At 42.6% G+C, this 22168-nt stretch overlaps 1 protein-coding gene across 1 annotated transcript; it reads right to left on the bottom strand.

The window, feature by feature from the left end:
- Positions 1 to 1289: 1289 nt before the first annotated feature.
- wnt9a (wingless-type MMTV integration site family, member 9A) lies at positions 1290 to 21120 on the bottom strand. The gene is made up of 4 exons (XM_047028098.1): positions 20984 to 21120; positions 7808 to 8067; positions 7417 to 7679; positions 1290 to 5204 (listed from the first exon to the last, which is right to left on the bottom strand). The coding sequence occupies exons 1-4, from the start codon at positions 21073 to 21075 to the stop codon at positions 4719 to 4721; spliced, it is 1101 nt and encodes a 366-aa protein (XP_046884054.1). The 5' UTR covers positions 21076 to 21120; the 3' UTR covers positions 1290 to 4718.
- Between the last annotated feature and the right edge of the window lie 1048 nt (positions 21121 to 22168).

Genomic DNA, 22168 nt, shown 5'->3' with positions numbered 1-22168 from the left:
TGCGTGTTTTTTCTTCCTCTTCTTTTTCTTGGGCCCGTACTCTAGTTGTAGCCACTTCCTCTATGGTAACAGCTGTCAAAACGTTGCAGGATTATAGCCCACCGCAAAGTTACGGCTCGTATTGATGCCTGGCACTGAGCAGGAAGTTAAGAGGGGTCGAGTGAGCAGAGGCTATTCAGGCCACTCCATTCCTCAGGGCCAGACCAGTAGGCCCCTGGGGAGGGCTCAGTAACAACAGGGGGCAGCAGCCCCGGTACTGGTAATTCACATACACGTGTTGGGGATATGATAGGCTTTCCCAGTGATGTTTTGGGTATTAGGAGAGATACACCCTTAATTGTGTTTTGTTTTCGCAATCTGATGTGAGGTTATTTTTCACAGGCTCAGGTCTCCAGGCCTCTTTCTCCTGGATTAGTGGGGCTTCCAGGCTTGTGCGATGAGGCCATGAGAAGCCTGCTAGGTTGTTGAGAAAGAAAATTCCCTTAATTCTTTACACATCTGGTGGGGGAATTGAAGCTGGTTGGAAAAATAGCAGTTCAACAAGGGAGATTTTATCAGTTCTGGCCTGGCAAACATTTCCAAACTGCATAAGACCAAAACATGTTTTACATTGATCTCCTGTAATAACGAAGTAAAAACTAATTGTGTTAGACTTTGCAGTTATAGGATATTATAGCAAATGTACTGTAAATTGTAAGATGACAGAAGACAGGGTAGATAATCAATTTAAAACACTCCCCATATGAGTCAGATAAACAACTGCTTCATGTCATAATGTCCTAGCGTAACAGTGATGGTGTGCAAGTCTCTATTGTGAGTAGGATACCCAAAGGGAATCTCTAGTAGATTCTGATTACCGCTCATTATTCCAGACATGACCTGCCATGTCTATGACATCACCTCACAGTACAATAGGTCCACCCTCTCCAATGGAAGGTGCAGTATTCATTAACATCACACAGCTGTAGTCTCTCATTGTGATGACAGAAATGTATACCTTTCCTTCTATGTGTCTCACCTCTGACCCTCATAGAGAACATTTGTCACAGATTATTTCTATTTATCAATAGGATTTAGTTTGGGATTTGTTGTGGTGTGGCCTGGGATTGTGTCTCTCCGGAAAGTTTTTGTTTCTGTGTCTGTTTTTATGAAAGATTGAGTTGTTACCCAGGTGCATCTAGATGTAACATCATGCTGCCTCCGTTGTTGAAATGTTAGCTGTGCATTCAGCACAATACTGATAGGTAAGGCCTACTGTATGACACTAATAGGAGACAAAATACATTAAGTAATTACAAAATTATTTTATTATTTCAGATTTTCTTGCCTTTGTTATACAAAGATGTTAAATAACTTAAATACATTCTTACCAGTCATTTGTGATCTGTTTATACCGACAAGCTATACACATGAGGTAGAGGAAAATAATTTAGGGTTCCCATAAGACATGAATAAGTGAACATAGACAAATCTTTGTTGGTATAGTATCATCACAAAAGGGCAATACATGTTTGTTGTGTTTATTTACAGGCACAGGACAAATCCTGGAACAAATTTACATGGTTAACGTAAACCTTGTTAATTTCATTTTGGGGGGAAATTATTGGCCTGGCAAAAGAGACTAGAGGATCAATTAATCCACACACCAATATCACATTCTTTATAGTTTAGCAGTATACATATACGTTCAGCCATCTACAAACCCAGCAATGTTTCTCACCATTGTTCTAAACCATAAATCACATCTACAAATACAACAAACTATTTGCACAGGGCTGCGCAATGTCAAATTTCAGATTCATCTAGTTATAGTATGAACCATTTTAAATACCTTCAGAAATGCATCTTGTGTCAAACGCAATCAAATTAGTAGGATTTACTTTGTGCTTAAAACAACTGCGATTGTTAGACATGAACAAATGATGTGACCTAAAAGCAAAGTGTACACTGCCTCTTGTCACTGCAACCCCAAAAAGCGAACACCCATTGCACCTAAAGAACAGAATAAAAAATAAAGGGTAAAAAATCAGTTCTGACTTGACGTTATTTACACTGAACACATGCTCATAATATATTTTAAAATAATTTATCTTTCTTTTATTTTCATTTTTCCTACAAAATAGATTTATTTGTATACATAATCCACTGACAACAGTGCAGAGCTATTGGTTCAAAAATAGATTATGGAGGACTAAGACAATGACATTGAAAACAGACGGTTGTATCATGCTGTCCTTTGTCTTGAAAATAATATAGTGTATATGTACAATATGAAGCCTACAAAACACACGCAATGTGCATAATGTGTTTCTCTCATGACTGTTTAACTATTTTATATCCATTCAATAAATTACCACTATAGAGAACCACAGTCGAAGGCAGTGAAATGTGTAGGATACACACACCACAAGCTGTGGGAGACAGGCCTCTCAGCATAGCCATTACGGTTTCCATGTAGCGTGCAAAGTTCTATGTATATGTTTTGACCATTCTTTATTTGGCATGCCTCCTCATTTGGAAATGTTTGGAATTCAACTGCTCTGGACGAACAACTTCCCCCAGGCTCTCTTCCCAGAACGAGGATTTTCCTGTATCGGTGTAGGTGGTTTGATTCCAATTTCGACTCTTTTAGCGTCACCATTAAAATACAGGCAAAATATGTATTTCGGACATAGTTGAGGTCTGGGACATCTTTGAGGGAAGCTGGCATGTGACCTACTGACGTTGGCACTCAGGTTTCACTTACTGATGATTACAACCTCCTACAATCACAAGTTTACAGCAGCAATTACTCCATAGTCATGGTTAGCCTTAGCCGACAAATCAACAATATTCTGCCACTAGACTTCCCAGCATTATGTCTTGGTCCAACCTCTGTCTTGCTACCAATTTCCTTTTCAATTGCCGGTGAGATTTATCCATATGCCTTACTCTGGTCCCTATACCACAGGAGAATAAACCTTACTTTATTTATTTGTATTTACAAACAAAAAGAAAGCGCTGTAGATATTCATAAATACAGGACTTTAAATATTAAGGGAAATGAAAGGTTTCCAGGCTTCAGTGCGTGAATGGGGCTATCATACATGTCGGGTCCTCACTCAGTAGTTAATTCACAACCATCTAAAATAAGGCTGAACTATGCTGGATATCAAATACAATGTTAATGTGATTGGTAATGCTAGTAATTGTTTGCCAGGTGTCTACAGTCATACAGAATTGCAAATGGCAGGTTGTCTGGGTGATGTCTCGCACTGTAGTTTGGCACGGATCCACTCTGCTGCTCGTCATTTGAACAGTTTTGCAGATATGTCAACTTATATTTCAGTCTCTATTGCCCCATGCTGTTCAATTTAACCAACCCAATAATACGAGGGTGGAGGCTTGATCAAATTGTAGATGTAGAGAGAGAGGCAAGAAAGATATGATATTAGGGGGCTACAGTTCCTGTGGTCTCCAGTTTTGATTATAATATTTTATGTTTTATATCAGACAGGCATCAAAAAGCCAGACAAAAGCAACAATAAAAACTAAATTCTTTACAAATAACACCATACTGCATCTCCATTAGCTAATGGGGTTTGCATCAAGTCAACAATTTTGGAAGATAAACTCTGCTGGTCAGGTGGTTACCTGTTGTCATGGGGATGGTAGCAGACTAAATACTAGGCCAATCCCTCCTCAAACTACAATTGAATACAGATTCACTGATTTTTCATTCTTTCTTTAGTCCAAATAAGTATAGTGGTTTCGATTATTCCCTGAACATTGTAGCTCAAGGCCAAAAATAGCCTAAATTAGCTGGCAAAGATCAAATTTTCTGTTCTTGCATTCACCAACAGTTTCACTAAAGTGTAAAAAGAGACAAAGAAAAGTGAACAAGTGTTCTCTCCTTGTGAAAATCTGTCCCAAAGGGTCCATTTTGTATTCACAGCGAGAGAAAAAACACAAAATGTGCTGCGTTCCAAAGGGCCTTGTCAAAATTAATTCAGAAAAATAAAGAGCGCGAACACACAAACAACAAAACATTTGTGTGGTTAGTGGTTTGTCATAGCATATTCAGATAAGTGGCTTGTATAATATCAATATAATACAATTGAATCTATTTACATACATATGCATACACACATTTGCGTGTGAGTGTAAATATGTGCGTGTAAAATAAAGCTTGCACCCTGTCCTCTTAACAGTTTCAGAGTATGGTCCTGATTGCCATAGAAGTTGTCATTTGACCACCCCCCTGAACCCTTTCACTCTGCCAACACACACACTACTTTAGGCAAGGCCTGAAAACGTTTGCTATTATTGTCCTTGTATTGGATCCTCATTAACAGCATGCTCGCTGGAGACAGCTGCCAAGCCCTGTGTTTTCTCACTGACAGGTCTGACTGAATGCTGAATGGAGGAGGTAGTCTCTCTCCAAGGCAACTCAGCCACAAAAAGCATGGGACACTGACCCTGTTGTTTGGCAGGGGCAATCTCTCCTCCAACCTCTAGAGTTGGGGCCACAGCATGTCAGAAACAACCCCGGAAATCCCTCAAAGTGCTTATGGCTCCTCCGTTGGGCTCCTCTCCACTTCTACTGTCCATTGTCCACTTCGGCAAGACATTCGTCCGAGAACGAAATGACCAGCAACCATCTTCCATCCGTCCATCGATCCATTCAGCACCACCACCAACCTCCACCAGCTTGAATGGCCAGGGGATTGTGCCTGGGACTACCCTTTGCAGGTGTAGACCTCTTCTCTCTGTGTGCACTGCTTGCATTCGACGTAGCAGCACCAGCGCACTTGGCACTGACAGGGCCTCGTCACCACTCGGCTCTGGGTGTTGTGGCCCCGCCCACAGCAGATGGCGTCACAGTTCTTGTCTTTGTAGCACTTGCGTGCCGATGTGCCCGGCGAGTATTTGCTGGGCCGGCAGAAACTGGGCGAGTCCTCGATGTGGAGCAGGTCCATGGTACGAGGGATCTGGTCGTTGGGACCTGGCACGGGCTGCTGCTGCTGGGCTCTGCCAGGGGATATGTCCCCCTCCCCGGTGGCCTCGTTGGTGGAGCTGCCCACCTTCATGGAGGTCTCGTAGCGCTGTTTTAACTGCTTACCGATCTCATGGAAGGGAGACAGCTGTCTCCAGCAGGTCTGGACGGTGCAGGAGCCTGAAACCCCATGGCACTTACAAGTGGTCTCCACCCCAGCCTTAATCACCTGGTTGACAGAGAGGACAGCATGTCAATGAAGGTGGCATATCAAAGACACGTCCTGATAAGTCCATATAAACTGACTGACACATACAAATCCAAATATTCTAACCTGTGTGTGGCAAACTGTATTTCAAAGAGGAACAAAATGACTTGAACATCACTTGAAAGGCACAGGATTCTTTTTTTTATACGTCTGTTTTTTTGTAATCATGGGTTCTTTGATGTAAAGCATATCCTTAATCAAAACATCAAATCCATCGAAATTTGGTCCATACAAAGGAGCCGCAAGGATGTTACTTAGTGGTATCACTGGCCTAACAGTCTAATTTGGTAAACTGTCAGTAACATTATATGAAAAAATAAACAACAATGTATCCTTATGTGCAAGGCTTATTAAAAAGGGTGGTACAGTCTGTGAAAACATGGACACATCTATAGGATCTTTGTTGGTGGGCAGCAGTGATTGATAACCACAGATAATGAAGTTTGATTAAAGTCAATCACCGTTATTACAATAAGACGGCTGACGAGCCCTCTTTTGAATAAAAGGCCCATTGAGGGGAAAGAGAGAGATGGTTCAGCCACACACAAGCCCCTGCGCTTGGGTTGTTCAAATGCACACGCAGGAGAAAGACCCAGGGATGATCTCTTAGGCCAACTGCATTAAATATCCGTGGTTACACAAGCTAGTAAACAAATCCTACGGGAAGGCTGGACAACTATATGGCATTTTCTGTCAAAAGGAACATGAAATCTACAACAGTACCATATATTTCAGATCAAAACTGTCTAAGGAGGTTCCTTACTCATACCAGTGCTGGTATGACTAGTGCTCCCAAGGTTTCTTCCATTTTTTCTCCCGGTGGGAGTTTTTCTGGGAGTTTTTCCTTGTCTTCCTTGAGGGTTTAGGTTGGTTGAGGGGCAGTTCTATGGGCGCATGTGAAGCCCTCTGTGACATGCTTGCGTGTAAAAAGGGCTATACAAATAAATTTGATTTGATTTGATTTGATTTGCTCATACACTAGTCAATAGTACACATTGTGACATTGCCTGAACTCTCTGTGGCTGGAATAGTTAATTTGCCTGTGCGGCTTAGAAGCAACCACAATGTAAAAAGGTTTTGTGTGAAAATCCATAGAACTTATTCTCCAAAGAATGCTTGGAGAGTCTCGACTGTTCGTTTCTCACACTGGGAAACAGATTGATGGATAAGAAGTGCATATTCACCACAGTTGCAGTTCAAGAAAATGTGAAATGTCAGCTTTAAAATGTTGGAGGATGCAGAGGCTAGCACATTCCAAGATTTGTGCTTCATATGGGACTTCACCCCAAACGTGGTACACCTCACTACATGTGCAAAAAAAAAGATGAACAAAAACAGTGTTGTAAATCTTTTATCACAAATAAAATATCTGGAGGGAATATATCTCAAGCTCAGAGGAAGAGCACACATCAGCCTCAGGGGAGAGGTTTGTGTCTGCTAACATTTAGGAAGTGTGCTTCTGCAATCATTTATATTCCTACTAAAATAAAAATGGCTACAATAGAAGAAACTCGGAATAAAGCAGATGCCAGACCTTCAGTTTACTTTGGCTTGACAGTTTAAGACCATTCTCTCCTCTTTTTGTTTTTACAATTAAAATCACTTCCAAGATGAAAAAGGTCCCAACTCTCTCACCACAAACAACTGCAGAGCCTTGCCAAGGCACAAACGAAAGTGATTATCCCTCTAATTTAAGAGGGAAAACCAAACATTGATTAATGACCGTATTTGGATTTTACCATATTTAGCAGTCAATTTAAGAGATTTAGGCTGGCCTTTTATCTTACTATTAGCTTATGCTTGAAAATCTATAGTATTTGCTTAAGAACCACAGCATGTGGTAAACAAATCCCGAAGACCACTGGAATGCCCATAAAACTTACTATCTTTGTTTTTTATTTGTGGTCACATTGAATTCCACTATGGTCAGTTTAACAACTGCTATGGTCACTTGGCTGTCTCTTGGACTGACGATGACGATCAACCAATCAACCCTGACCAATACTATGGTTTGGGTCAAGTAGAATGTTCAACATTCAACCCAGAATGACCAAACGTTGAGAAAACACATTGGAGGACATCACGAGCCACCTGCATGAGGAGCACGCACGCAGTCCACCCACGACACGACAAGGCCAGACAAAAGGAAAAAGGAAACACGTGAAAAACCCACCTTCATGCCCACGTTGGTGTTGTGCATGTCTACACGTGCACGCAGGTCCTTGTTGGAGCGTTTGCCCAGGAAGTCCTTGACAAACTTGTTGCTGTACTTCAGGTTGTCGCCGCAACCCCCCCACTGCCAGGCCTTGCGGTTCTCCAGGTCTGGGGCCTCGTCACAGGTGCAGCGCTCCATCCGCCCGGCGCTGCAGGCCTTGGCCATGGCGTGGGTCAGGCCCGCCGAAGAGACGGCGTACAGGAAAGCTGTCTCCTTGAAGCCTGTCAGTTTGAGAAGAAACCATTGTCGTGAACAATCCAGCTCAGACGGGAAACTGTCTGTGGACAGCTCAACCTGAACGTAGGGCCCGAAACGAAAGCACAGTCCAAACGTTGAGACACTCGCCTACCTCGTTTCAGAATGTTCGCTCTGTGGCGCCCCTCCAGGGTGCAGTTCCATCTCTCGAAGCGGAACTGATACTGGCACTCCAGGGCGCTCATGCTGATGGCCTCCATCAGCGTCTCAGCCACCCCTGGGTCTCGTCTGCACATCCTGCGCTGCTTTTTCTCCAGTTTGAGCCGGTCACACAGCTTGTAGTGGGCCCTGCCCACGTTCTCCTCCGGGTGAGAGCTCAGCGGAAGGATGGACAGGGGTTCATTACCTGTCAATCTGTAGAGGGACGGTGGGGGTGGGGGTGGGGGGTGGTGGATAGCAGAGATACACATTGTTAGTGGGGAGATATCACTCAAAGCAAAGTCAATGAGCGGATAGAGTTGTGTGGGTGGGGGTGGGGGGGTAGGTGTTACAAGGGGGAGCAACATCAGAGAACGTAGACCATTGCTGAAGTAACACATACAGACATAATAATCCTAACTATCCATAAAGCACTTCAATGTTCCATGGGATCATACATGGTCTGGTTTGGTTAATGTTCAAGTGAATTCTGCTGCCATCTCAGAAGGTCAATAGCGAGTTCAGTAGTTAATGTTCAGGGGAATTCAACATTTGCTAGAGATTGAGATCAACCCCCAGCATAGGCGTGTCTGTGTATACAGCCGATTCAATATGGAAGAAGGGATCTGTTCATTGCTTCGCTGGTTTGTGTTCACTTGGTATCAAGGGCATGTCACTGCCTCACTAGCTAGCCTGGAGTTTAAGGGTGTGAAATGCATAGTATTGGTGGGCAGATTTGAAAACAACAGACCTATACAAGACGGGACAGTCACACCACAGGAATGCTGAACAGTACCCAGCAGAGACTTGGTTTAATATTTATATAATATCCTTAGGTGGGGGGGGGGGGGGATGCCACTCACTGTCGCGTTGTACAAATATAAACATGATGACAAAGCGGGATTTACAGTCTCATTATAGAATTCCCCATACAAAGTGCTCAGTACCTTAAAGCTACAATTCATTTAAAATATAATGAGCGTGAGCTTTGGTTATAAACATGGTGTAGAGAACATGTGGTGCAGGCGCGCTCCTTTTGTCAGTTTATTTAAAGGAGGCGTATATAAAACACGCTCGCGGAGTCTGCCACATAGCTGGCAAAACCAATGACCAGCGTTCTGAGGTTACAATGGAGAAAGCAGAGCATTACTTTCGCAAAACACACACAAGGGGACATGACTGTCAGCTTGCGACCATTTTGGTCTCACCAACTGACAGGATTGGCAGGGTAGTTGTTCATTATGTGCAATTTCTGGGCCTCTTTTGCACTGTTAAAGTCAAACTGAGGAATAAATGGATTTACAGAACTCACAAACACTTGATTCCAAAGGCACATATGCCATTACAGAAAAAAAGTTGATGCCTTTAAATGTCACTTTTGTCCACTAGTATTGATACCTACTATACTTGATCAGGTTGTCCTGACAACAAACATCAACAATGGACAAACACTGAACATTCAATCAAAAATAATTTGCTGTATAAAACTTTATTACCCTGTGCTTTACCTGTCCCAAGCCTCTGGCATCAAAACGATTTCGCTGTCTGGAACTTCAGGTCCAAAAAAATGTATTCAAAGGCCACAGTTTTTTGCTTTTGCAGATCTTCCAAATTAAGGTTTTGGGGTGTTACACTGGTTTAGCTGTTGTGGACAAGACCACAAGATATCTCTGATGATGGCAGATGCTTCAATGCATAATTAAGAACATCCAGTTCACACTTTACGGAGATTTGAACTGTATGACAATAAAAACAAAAGCATCTAAGTCGCTGTTATCTATAAGGGTTCCTGTTCAGGACCGTAACTGAGCGACTTGCAAGAGAAAATGATTCAGTACTCTACCACAGAACAATCCTTCAGTTCAACTTAGATTGTGTTATAGCCTGGGTGTCAGTAGTGTTGATAAACTGCACCTCAGTATAATTACTGTATATTCCTCTGGTAATTGGTGCCACATGATCACCGACGACGTAATTTGTCTATGTCATGCTTTCGTCAACTCTGACACCGACAGTGTAGATGAAGATGTCATTCCAGTCAGTTACAGAGACATCTTTCAAAAACGTTTAAAAAGCAATAGTGAAGTGTTTCCCTTGGAGTGTTTAAAGAAGGCAGCTGGATATGGGCTCCATACACAATACTGATCCTGACACACTCACTGCCTGACTAATGACACATGTAGCTTTCAGTGCTTATACCACACAAATCACAGATACGCGATGCAGAGGGTGATCTACACAGTGTCAAAGTGTGCTAGAGGGCATTCTTTGAAATATGTATTCAGATCAGGTCAAATGGTTCTCCTTTTTTTTCTTAGAAATGTTTGCCTTTCTCAACTTGTCTGATGACTGATTTTCAAATGGAACCCTGGCAAGCTGTGGCTTGACAAAAATGGTTCTTTAAAAAAAGTCTGCAGGAAGTTGGTACACACAATGTCAGTTTGGATTGAAACAGACTGTGGTGCACTGAATAGCACATACATTCAACCATATACTGATGCAGATTACAGTTCAAGGGTACAACTAGAGGACAGTAAGTAACAGACTTAAGTATACTGGTTGATCTGGCATTAAGTCAAGAAGTATGGTGGACCGTTCCACCACATCTCTGCAGTGGGTAACCTCCCACATTGCATTTTGACAAAAACAAGAGGTAATATATATATTTACATGAATACCCTATAATAAGTCACATTCTAAAACATTGTGAAAAAATGCACTCTAACTTGTGTGGTTTTATGACCATTAACCACAATTATCAGATCCAATTGAGAGGCATCTTTACTATTTCAATATTATAAAGATGACACGTGTTTTCTTGAGTTGGTTCCCATTAGGCCCTGAGACTGTGACACTGCCAAGTCACAGACAGTGTCATATCCTATGCCTCCTCTCACTGCCAAAACAAAAGGTGCCAATCAAATGCCAATCCTCAAAAGCATCTGTCTTCATGCTGTCTGTCTGTCTTCACGATGTCTTGTCTGTCTGACACACAAAGACTACCGAGGCCTGCACGGTTGCCGGAGACAATGTTTGTCTCTCAGTCACTGCTGTTGTGACTTCCACACAAAGTTTTTTTTAGTTTTTTACAAAGAAAACTTGGGGGTAAAGCGTTGATAGGAGAGATGTAGGAGAATGGAGAAACGCTTCGTGTCTCAAGAGTAGAAGCTACCGGGGCTCATTCGTGTCTTCTATGTTTCCGCTCTGTGGCAGACTGGTGAACGGTCAAACGTTATCACAGATGTGCTTTAATATCATTTTTTCCAGTTGTAATGCATTTCCTATGCTTACAGAAGCTGTTTGGAGGCTACCTGTATGAGGTTGTAAAACATAGTCAATTTCAAAGGTTTTGTGTCGTTTCTTTTTACAAAACTGTATCTTCACGGTTAACTGATTGATTGTCTGTACTCCTCAGTTGAAATAACACTCAAGAATCACTACCCTTCCAGGGGCTAAAGCGTTGTTCCACCCAGTGGTCACGGCTATTTGAAAGTCAGTGGACCTGAGATGAAGCCCAGTGACAGTAAGAAATTTGACTCAGTTTGCCTTTAGACTAGGTCTGAAGTCTGAAGTTTAAAAACGAACCAAATCGCTAATGACCAGATAATCATAGTAATAACATCCCCATACCAGTATCTTTGACTCAAAACGTCTGGACTCATCCTTCTCTATCTCTCTCTCACTCTCTCTCTCCCGGCAAAATGTAAGGGGAAGGCTGTTCTTTGCGGCAGAGCGAACTCATTCAACTCGCTCAGAGACCAGACCAGACCATTGGATGCCTGTAGAATCATGACTGTAGCAGACTAGGCCTTGCAGTAGCTGAAATTCATCCTGTTGGTTTGACATTCATTACTCTGATTAGCCCACTATATGTTCTAGTAGAAACCAAACCACCATGTCTTATCCTCTGTGGCCTTCATAAGCCCAGTTGAGATCCAGTGTGTACATGTTTACAATGCAGGGAGTAGGGGAAAGTGCTGCAAGCTATTGCTAGGCTACATATTAGAATGTAAGGGCATGTAGGCTTCTGTTTTCATATCACGAACCATTTTCTGAGGCTGTTTTTGTTTGAGGTGTTGGCACAGCAACACACATGGAACATAACACCAACAGAGACATAATAAAGTTCATTATTATCCTACGTGAGGTGGGATTCTTGCTGCTGTTTGCTCAGCTTTGCTTTTTTTCCACACACTCACACACTCCTTACAGGCATCAGCAGCCCTCATTCAAGGCTAATCTCTTTCGTTGCCTGCTCTCCAGCCTTTTTAACAGAGCAGTGGAGGAGTTTGTTTAGTTCTTTCTCTCTACCTGTCAACACCTCTCATTGCCCGCGACATTTACTATATATACATTTTCCAACGCACTGGCTGAGTGAAAATGGCTCATTACGTACTGCAGAGTCTCTGAGCCAGTCCCAGGAGGAAATCATTTATTCCCAATAAACGTTGCCGTCATCACTCCCCTGGCTTTGTTACAGAGTCCCTACCGTGACCCCAGGTGCTGCAACATTTTACATTTACATTTTACAGAGCCACATGTCATTCTTCATTGGGGCTTTATGAACGGCTGAGGGTCACTCTGTGCAAGGCCAAGGCAGTTGCAGCCAACGCTGTAAATGCTGATTGTACCACTTCATCCTTCGACCAAAATTGAAATGCGTAAGTGAATATGCAATCATTGGATGTGCATGCCAGCAACTGTAGTATTGATGTAACACCAGTGTGCCAGTTAGGCAGCTGTGATTTACTCAGTGACAAGGGCCTGATGGACCATATGGCAAACTGGTGGATCTGACTGTAGTACATGCAGCACTTCTGCGACTTCCTGTTAAATACAGGAAGGAGCCACAGCTATTACCATCTTTAACTTGTTCAATTCCTTTGTTTCCTTTGGTTCCCATGGGCATGATGTAGTGGTATGGATCAATGCATGTGAAAACAATCAACAAACACTCTCATCGTATCATCACATCTTAGCGTTTTCTTTCTATTTCTGTTGTTGTTGCATGTACTGGTCAGCAACTTCATTGCAGCTTTGGGAAAGGCAGAAGTAGAACCGTTTCAGCAGAATGTGCCAAAGTCACTTATCTGTTACAAACTGTAGGTTATTTTATATTTGTTATCAACAGGTCTTCTCTCAGCCTTCCTCGCAAAAACAGTATTGTGTGTCCCCTTCTATTGTATCCCCAACCCATACAGCAAGCACAAAACAAGGAGTCCTTTGCACGCAGTCTGGACTTGCTGGTTGTTAGGCCTGGTGCCTCTAAGATCAGCCCCCCCAACCCCACCCCTCATAGGGCAGTACTCCCCCTATCCCCTCCCCCCATAGACCCACAATGTTTGGGACTATCTCGTCGTTTATGATCATTGAACTATGCACTTTTTGTAAAGCTCTCTTTTGGAAGTCGCTTTGGATAAAAACGTCTGCTAAATGCTAAATGAATACATGTAAATGTGATTGCTTTTAACAAATGCCTTCCATTCCCTCCAGCTGTCGGCTCAAAACAAAGGCTGTACCCAGAGAAAACCACTGCTGTCTACAAAGGCAGCTAGCTTTAAACAACGGCAGATATCTGAACAGAGGGTCTTTGGCAAGTGTTCCAGCAACACAACCATCGATGGTTTACCTTTCTCTCCTTTGTTGGAGGAACAAACCACCACTCTCACCTTAGAAAATCAAGTCAAGACCAAACCCAATGCTGGTATTATTAGGATGAAACGCGCGAGGATCGAGAAAATATAACCACGGTTTGATCTTACGCTAATCCCGAGTGTGTGTGTGTTTTCCCTTCTCTCCTTCCATTCCCTGTTTCATGGTACACTCCACTTCTCCCTTTGGGAAGAAAAAAAAAAAGTGACCCAGAAATGTTGGATGAAACTCAGACCACCCTGCCCATCTGCTGTGACAGGCCAAGCCCTGCCAGGAGAGGGAGGAATGTGAGTGTGGTATTCTGGATGTAGCCCTGTCTGAAACCAGTGGCTGCCTCGCCACTACAACTGACTGAGAGCTGAATAATTGGACCGACCCATGGTTCAGTCTCAAATGACTTTACGGAAGAGTGAGTCTCTGGCCCATTGTAGATGGGTATTGGAGGTTGGGGGTTGAAAAGGCCTGTGCTACACCCCGTCGAAAATAGGGACATCTTTCATCACTTGCGGTGACACTGTTCATTATGCGTGTAATTTAAGCCAGAAATAGGGGAAAGAGTGAAAGGTTATGCAGGAGGCAAAGCTAAGATTAGCCGTTAGTTGAAAGCACTGAGTGATATGACTACCTCTAACAGGCTGTGACTTACACAGCACAGTAACGCGACAGAACTCGGTGAAAAACACGGTAATGCCAGCAGCTCAGTCGGTCATTATTATTGGAGCGATGAAACTCCCCACATAGTAAGGATATGATGCATGGGCTGCAAACACTGTACAGTCCTGTTCACTGAGGAAAGTCCCCCCTATCTCCAACAGCTGACAGAGACAGGATGTGACCAACCATGAGGTCATCCCTGTCCCCTCTGGTCCTTTGCAACCGGTTTCCTGTAAAACACGTCAGAATTCCCACGCTCACAGGTTCACTTTGCCAGAGTACTGTCTACGTTGAAGTGCAGTCTGCCTCATGTATGTTGTATGTAAGTATTTTAGTATTTTCAAATAGTTTCAACGACTGCCATTCTGTCTCATTTCGTTTCATTATTTCCCCCGTGAAGTTTCTCTGAGCTAAACTGTTGGCTGTGTCTAAACGTGCTGTGTTGCTAAATGCAGCCTGCTCGAGTTGAGCTTCAGAAGTACAGGACCTGGGTTTAGGAATGGGAGCAGGGAGCCGGGTAAGAGGTTTAACTGCTATGTGAGAACTCAAGCCTTCCAGGGTCAGCAGCTCAGTTGTAGTCACTGTGTGACTGGCACAGATTGGGCGTGCAACAGTGTCCGCATGACTCCCCTGTCCTAGCCTACGCCATGGCACAGAGCGCCCCTGTACCAGCACACGGACGCACTAAACACATTCAGGCACTCCTACTCGCCGGTTCGCACATGCTGACACGAGAATCAGACCACCGTTATTTGGTTGGATAGAGAGCACTGACGCCCGTATTGTAGCAAGTGTTTCAGTATCCAGACAACAGATTTACAACATTAATACTCTCTTTCCGTTCACTTGTTTTACAGTGAGTAAAATGCACTTCTGTGGGGAAGCCGAACATGTAATTGTCAAACCACTGTCCAAATAACATTAGCTGTTTTCACCCATGCATCAGCAAATGCAAGAAGCTGAGTTCAGGCATATTATTAACGGTTATTTACTGTTGCTACTGAGAGATTACAAGGTTTTCTTCTCAGGGAACTGAAAAGGAAATGCTGAAGGGCCAAGAGAAAGTGAAATTCAATATCGGAGCTGGACAGCCACAAAGGGTGGTATATTGTTTGCCGTCTGAGGTCAATATGAATGGGATGATGAACTACAGGGCTGTAGCTGCCCACTGGGTTATGTAAAGGTACAGTAACTCTCAGATACAACATTAGGAATGGTTCTTTGGCTCATCTTACAAATGTCCCCCTGCAGTCAGTCAGATAGCAAGGTTCTCATTATCCTCGAGTTGAACCAAAAAGGTTTAGTTCTTTAATCCCCAATAACTAAATGATTTATGGTCATCATTGTACCTGTAGTTTACAACAATAGGTAATGGCTTCTACATCTTTATGGCTTACCCTTGAACTTTCCTGACATGAGAAGACTATGTTCTTAATGGTGAATCTTTCCATGGGCCAAAAGTATAAGCACAAAGGAGTATTGAACAACAAGGCTTGAAAGAAAAAGCTTTATTCCACTTTTACTATATACACACATAGTAAAATCCTTCACAGATAAGAGCCTGATGGTGTTATGAGACACAATAGTCTTAAGTGATAAGAATAATGGACTACTGTGGCTAGTAAACAATCACAACGATCATGTGCATCTATCATGGGGTATTAATTTGTTAAACATTCATGCATACTTGTAGGAGTATGTTGTCGGAGTGCATACTTAGCTGGACGCAGTCCTAAAAGCCCTCTGATACTGTATGCTGCGAGTCAATGTGACACTAAGCTGGGCTGAGCTGTCTATGGAGTCTCACCGCATCTGACCTCTGATCTATCGTGACCCAGGAAGGAGACATGAGGTACAGAGCTGACTTCTGAGGGCCAAACTCCAAAGGCAGCATTTCTCCATCTGCTAATCTTGGCTCGAGACCAGTGCCATTTCTCCAGTTTTCCCACAGCCCAGGGCACAGAAAACCAGCCCTGCGGTTCAGGACGGACTACAAACGACATGTCGATCCCACTAATTAACATCATTTCATCAATCCTTGACCACAAAAAGGATCATGAGTCTATATTGGCTTCCCTGTTTTGTCAATCGCCCATGCCCAGAGACCCATCTGTGAAGAACATCATGTGTGTACCTTCTCAGCAACGATACTTTCTTTTCCATATCTGCCGGCTATCCACCCATGAAATGCACAGCTGACGGATAGGACTGGAGTGGAGCCGCCCTCCTTTTAAAGCCAATGTGTCTTTACTGTGGTCACTCCAGCAATCTGACTGTAGCAGAACCTTCAGCCCTTCGGATGTGAGTGGGCCAAACACATTTTAAAGACCTTCCCAAATGCAATAACACCATGTAATCTTCAAGATATACAGTACAACCATATCATTATATAGTACCAATCCAGTGGCAGGCTACTACACACACCGCAAAAACCATCACAACCAAGGTGTCTGGCAAATGCTAAATGACTTAAAATGGCTTAACTCTAACAACAGATAACGGTCTTGCTAATCTGACTAACATTTTGGTAGTTGAAGGTTTGAAGGTTGACTGTCCTAAAACTCAAGGATTCATTTGTGAATAAGTCAAATTATTTTCACAGAAGGCTGTTAGATTAAGTTGAAAGAAATCAAACATACAAGTTGATCAAAGACCTTTTGTAATCCACTTTGACCACAACTAGGCATACATGGAACACATTTCTTCTTGGATTGTATTTACACAGTGCCGCTGCCTTTAGATTTGGCTGTTTTTACATTTCATTTCCCACTCTCCTTGAGTTACACAAAGGGACCAGAAAGTGCTGATTGAGAACCATCCCACACTCCTATATGAGACTGCCCCCCCCTGTGGAGCCTCGGAGTACAGCATGCTTTTCACACGATGATAGGAGTACATTCACACCAAAAACCCCAAAGCTCGAGTTGAAAACCAAGCCAAATATATCAGGACGGAAACACAAAGAAAAACAAAGCAAGCTCTCACAAAGGGCATATGGCCTTCTATCTAAGCCCTCAGGTTAGCGTGATCTCACTCAGCTACAAGATCACCACCAGCACTGAGAGAATCCTATCTTCTTGGCTCGCTGTAAAGTGATACCCTCTGAGGTGTGGCTCTAGCCACAGGATATCCTCTGAAGTTGGGAAATCCCTCCATCCTCGGCTTTCCCCGCCCTGCCTGCGCGTCAGGGCTAATCAGCGCTTAAAGCCTCGTAATGAGACACCCGCCACCACTGTCTGCCAGGCAACGCCAGCCTGAGCCCACACCGCCTTCTCCTCCCCTAATGAACGGTAATCACCCTGCATCTCGCCCCACAAACCAAACTGCGGCAGGGATCGCAGCACGCACATGGGGCACGCGCCCGGGGGTCGTGGGTGTCAGCGGTGGGGTGACGGGTGGAGGGGTGGAGGGGTGAGGGGTAAGGGAGGGGACAGAGGGGGGGGGACTGTGTGTCGGTGAGACAGAGCCAGGGGAAATGTTGACATGGATGCCCCTCCAGTTAGGCCCTATCTCTTGTTTCATCTCTGCATCTCATTCTGGAAAGGGGAGAGGGGATCTCCTAAACATATGAAAGTCTCTCATCTTTATTGCAATGACCGTGCTGTACCTCTGGAAAACAATATCCTATTAAGAGAGAGCACACATTATTTCAAGCTTTCTATTACATATCTACACTGTATATATAGGACATACTATATATATGCTATATCCCTAATAGGGCTGTCATTACAACAACAAGTAGAAGGTTAACGACAGATGCTTAAGTGACTGGTTGAACACCATTGAATGGCTGTGGTTAATTTCCTGTATAGCGCATGAACAAGACATCACACACTTTCTGACTCAATGTTTGGGCTGGCATGCATCACAGTTTACAAGGCCACCGAATGAGGCTTCCAAGTACCACAGTTACAATTTAAATGAATGAAACTCTCTTTAACAAATTCCTGAAACTCCTCAAGGTGAACCCTGAAAGACATTTAGTGGCAGTTCTTTAGGATGATATCAAACACTCTCACAGGGCGAATGCATTGATCTTAAGAATGTACAAAATGACCATTCCCAACTGTAAACCTAATGATACTGGATTTGGTTGAGGACCAGCACCTGCCACAACAGGCCGAAGGAAAGTAAAAAGACTACTAACATTCTTGTGGCAAAGGATGACAATTTAAGCGGGTGCTTGACTATGCTAGGAATCCCACCCCGCCCTCTTCTGCGCAAACTATGGCCAACAGGGATGGTGTTTATGTTACACTTGCGCTCCACTGCACTCTGGAAATTGAGTATGCAACATTGACCCTTTATTTTGAGTAAATCAGTACCCCAGAAGCCCAGAAAAGCCTTGTGCTCATGGCATGTATTTATTTAAACAAGTTTGTGTTAGTGTATACTCCACTCAGTGTCATGCTGGGCTGTGTGCTTGCAGTGTCAGAAGTGTCAGGTTTCGGGGAAGTTAGCTTTGGGGCAGCTAACATTTTGCATGTGTATCTATGTCACCTGGTCCTGGGTCTTTCAGCTTGTCTCATGTTCCTTGGCTACAGGGCTAAATCATTCACTGACACTCATTCATATTCTCCTCTTTTAGGGTCATGGAATTATAACGCAAGGTATCGTAATACCATATGTCTCATTGCACTTCAGAGACCGCAGATAGAGACCAGATTGACTGGAAGAAGAGAAAACAAGTGCTCACTGAAGGAATAAGTAAATATACATTACCATTAGAGTCTAGGAGAGAGCCAATTTGGCATGTCATCCTCAATACATACAAGTTGGAACAGTAGGTTCTGTGGGCCGAGGGCAGTTTGGTTAGATAATTAGGCTGAACTATGTATCTATGACTGAAGATGAGAGCAATATTGCACAGCTCCAAAAAAAACATATTCTCAAATAAAACAGTCACATTTCTGTCCAAATAGGCTTGTTATATTGAGATATCATCTGAGTACTAAAACTAAAACTGATTTAGAGTGACTGAGTTTCCCTGAACAACATCCCAAAGGAGATTAACTTCAGAGAGGTGACATATTAGGCCTGTAATGGACACTCCAAGTCATCAAAAAATGTTTCTGGCATAACTAACATGATCGTTATCGAGAATGTGAAGATGTTGTAATCCTGTCCAGTAGGTGCTTCCACCCTTTGTTGCTTTGTCCGGTTGTTCCTAATTTATTTGTTTCCTTATATGAGATCTGAGAAGACTAGACCCAATTCAACGATCCCTAAGGTCTAATAAAGCAGTTTACAGCTTCATAATATGCAACAGGTCCTAGGGGGCCACTCCCTGAGTTCCCCCACAGATTCACAGCTAACAATGGCCTTATCACCTAATACTCCTGCAGCTCACAGCCACACAGATCCCCCTACAGGCCTCTACTGGAACTACAGCAGGTGTCAACAAACACAATTATCTATTTAATTGTGTTTTTTTGTCCGTATAACAAACCTCCAATTCAGAATGGCATAATTTTGTTTTTACAAACCGCCGTGTTGTTTGATTGCAACCAGCTCAGACCTGTACTGGACCTGAACTATACTTTTGCAAGTCCCACTGAGAAATACTATGACCATCTTTGCACAGATCAGTGATATATAAACCACATGCTGGTAAGGAGTCCTCTGTAATTGCATTCCAAAGCTATACCATGTCTGGAGAAAGCAACTTGATTTGTTAAATGTTGTTAAAACTGAAGTACTTTATCTTTAACTTTATCTGTCCATTGAAAGGTTTACAATAAAATGTCATCATTACTGAGTCAATAAAAAATGGAAGGATTCCTGTGGAAATGAAAAAGTAAAGCCTGTTACCCTGAGGTGGAGGTCATGTGGACTACACCTAAAAACTCAGGCGTTCCCTTGGAATTACTTTCTTTGAAACGTAACCTCATGTCCACTATATTATACACTGAACTACAGATGTTGACGAGATATTACTGATGATTGGGAAACCGTAAATTCTGGATAAATTCTTACACGTGTTAAAACTGTTTTTAAACTTAGTGGGAGCGTCAAAGTCTACGCCAGAATTCCCTGTCTTATGTTTATGCTGGATGGGGAATTTTCTGTGCAAGCTAAGCAGACGTTTCGGCCACCAGTTCAGTGAGCTACGATTGCTTTATTGTTACCAGCTGTTCAGACTAAAGCTACACTCACCTTTAGCTCCATGTCAGTTTTCTGAGCCGACTTACTTACTGTATGATGTTACAAGTGTTTCGACAAAATAATCGCACAACCCATTAATTCAAACATGCCAAGTCACCTCTGGTGTAATTTTCCGTGTTTACCTGTCAGGGGACTACGTAAAAGTTTATTAAGTTGATATTGTCATACTTGAATATTACCATGTGTTTATCAAGCTATCAAGTCAACAGTATTCATATGATCCTTCATCATACATGTGAATCGCCAGTAAACTGGTTGCCTGTTTTACTGGTCACATTTAATCAACTGTTTTAATGCTGCGGAATAGTCTTTATCAACCTGTTCCTACCACCCGCTGAGGTCCACAGCGCTACACAGTTCGTATTCAGAAGGCTAGGCGCTGCATCTTTCTTAAAAAGACTAGTGCACGTGTTAATACTTAAAATAATATCGTTCTAAATGACTATATATTTATGTGATTGTTGCCTATCTGCAGGATGCCATAGGCTAAGTGCAAACCAAAGTTATATCGTTGAATGAACAGTAGCATTTTTTGCAGCCGGCAAAGCTTCCGTTATAATAAGAACATAAAATATATATGCAATAACGTTTAATAATCATTTATACCGTCTTGCTCAACTTATTTACTAACATTACCATCTGTTTAAAATCCAGTGCCTACCCGAAATAAGCTGTTGTCGGTCCCGGCAAGTTGAGAAGGTACACTATAACTGTGAACGATAACCATCCCAGGAGTAGGTGTCCATCCAGCATTTTGCTGCGGCTCCAGGGCAGATCATTTCGTTTCTCCTGAGTAGCTGTGTAAAATCCCTTGTTGAACGGTCGTCACTTCTTATACAGAGAGGAATTCTGCGCTCCTCCCATTAGCGGAGGGAGAGTGTGAGGGAAAGAGAGAGAGGGAGAGAGATTGGAATAGAAAAAAACTATAGGTTATTCCATAAACTAATAGTTTGTGTAGAAATGTTTCATAAATGAATGAGTGAGTAACTTGTTGTCACTTTCTTATATCCTGTGGCAACAGATTTATTACACACACACGCACACATACACACTACCACTCCTTATTGTTGAAACTCTTTTCTGACAATATCAACTCTGTAGATTAATTATGAGTTGCTGTAATCTTTTCAACACGTGATTGACATGTATGAGCTTAACCCCTCTATCGGGAAATGTTCCATGCATTACCCACGCTAAATTACTCCATCTGAAATGAGTGCCCAGCGCTATAGTGTATGTCATAGTTGCTATTTGAGAAAAAAAAACGAAAGCATCACATCAGTCTATATTTGAAGTTAATTGAATTATTCTATCAATGAATTTATTGGAGACAGTCCTATTAAATCAGAGATGGCTTGTATTGTGTTTACATTGGAGCAACAGAACAACCATAAGCACTGAAGCAAGTTTTGGCTTAATGCGTTGTTACCTACAAAAAATTATAAAGTATTGTGGGTTGTCAGCAGATAGGCTGACTTAAGGCTGTTTTGCAAGAACAGAAGAAGAAACTTTTAGTCACAGCGTAAAAATCACATTTTATGCTATAAATCATCAGAGCACTGAGCCTCCTGGCAAGTTTTGAACCCTTTGGCAAACACGTTCCCAAAAATATTACATTATTTAAATATGTTAGATGTATCTGATAGTGTAAAAGAACACTACATGAAGGCCTATATTTGCACAACAAAGTAGTGTGTTAATTTCAGACATTGAAGATGCAAGACTATTATGGAGTTGTAGAACATGTATACATATTTCCTGCAAATTTATGAGACCAGAGATGGAAAATTGACAGTTATCGATTAATGGCACTGTGTGTTCACGGCCCATTAAAGAATACTGGGCA

Source organism: Hypomesus transpacificus, chromosome 10 (assembly GCF_021917145.1).
Source record: "Hypomesus transpacificus isolate Combined female chromosome 10, fHypTra1, whole genome shotgun sequence".
NCBI classification, from domain to species: Eukaryota; Metazoa; Chordata; class Actinopteri; order Osmeriformes; family Osmeridae; genus Hypomesus; species Hypomesus transpacificus.
Note: the sequence above shows the minus strand (reverse complement) of the source record. Positions and strands in the feature narration are given on the sequence as shown.

Bases quoted from the DNA above. Each gene is read 5' to 3' on its own strand.
- wnt9a (XM_047028098.1), bottom strand. From the start codon at position 21,075: ATGCTGGATGGACACCTACTCCTGGGATGGTTATCGTTCACAGTTATA. The intron at 8,068-20,983 runs GTAGGCACTGGA...GTCCCTCTACAG, and splicing joins CCGACAACAGCTTATTTCGG to ATTGACAGGTAATGAACCCC. The intron at 7,680-7,807 runs GTAGGCGAGTGT...TCAAACTGACAG, and splicing joins AGCGAACATTCTGAAACGAG to GCTTCAAGGAGACAGCTTTC.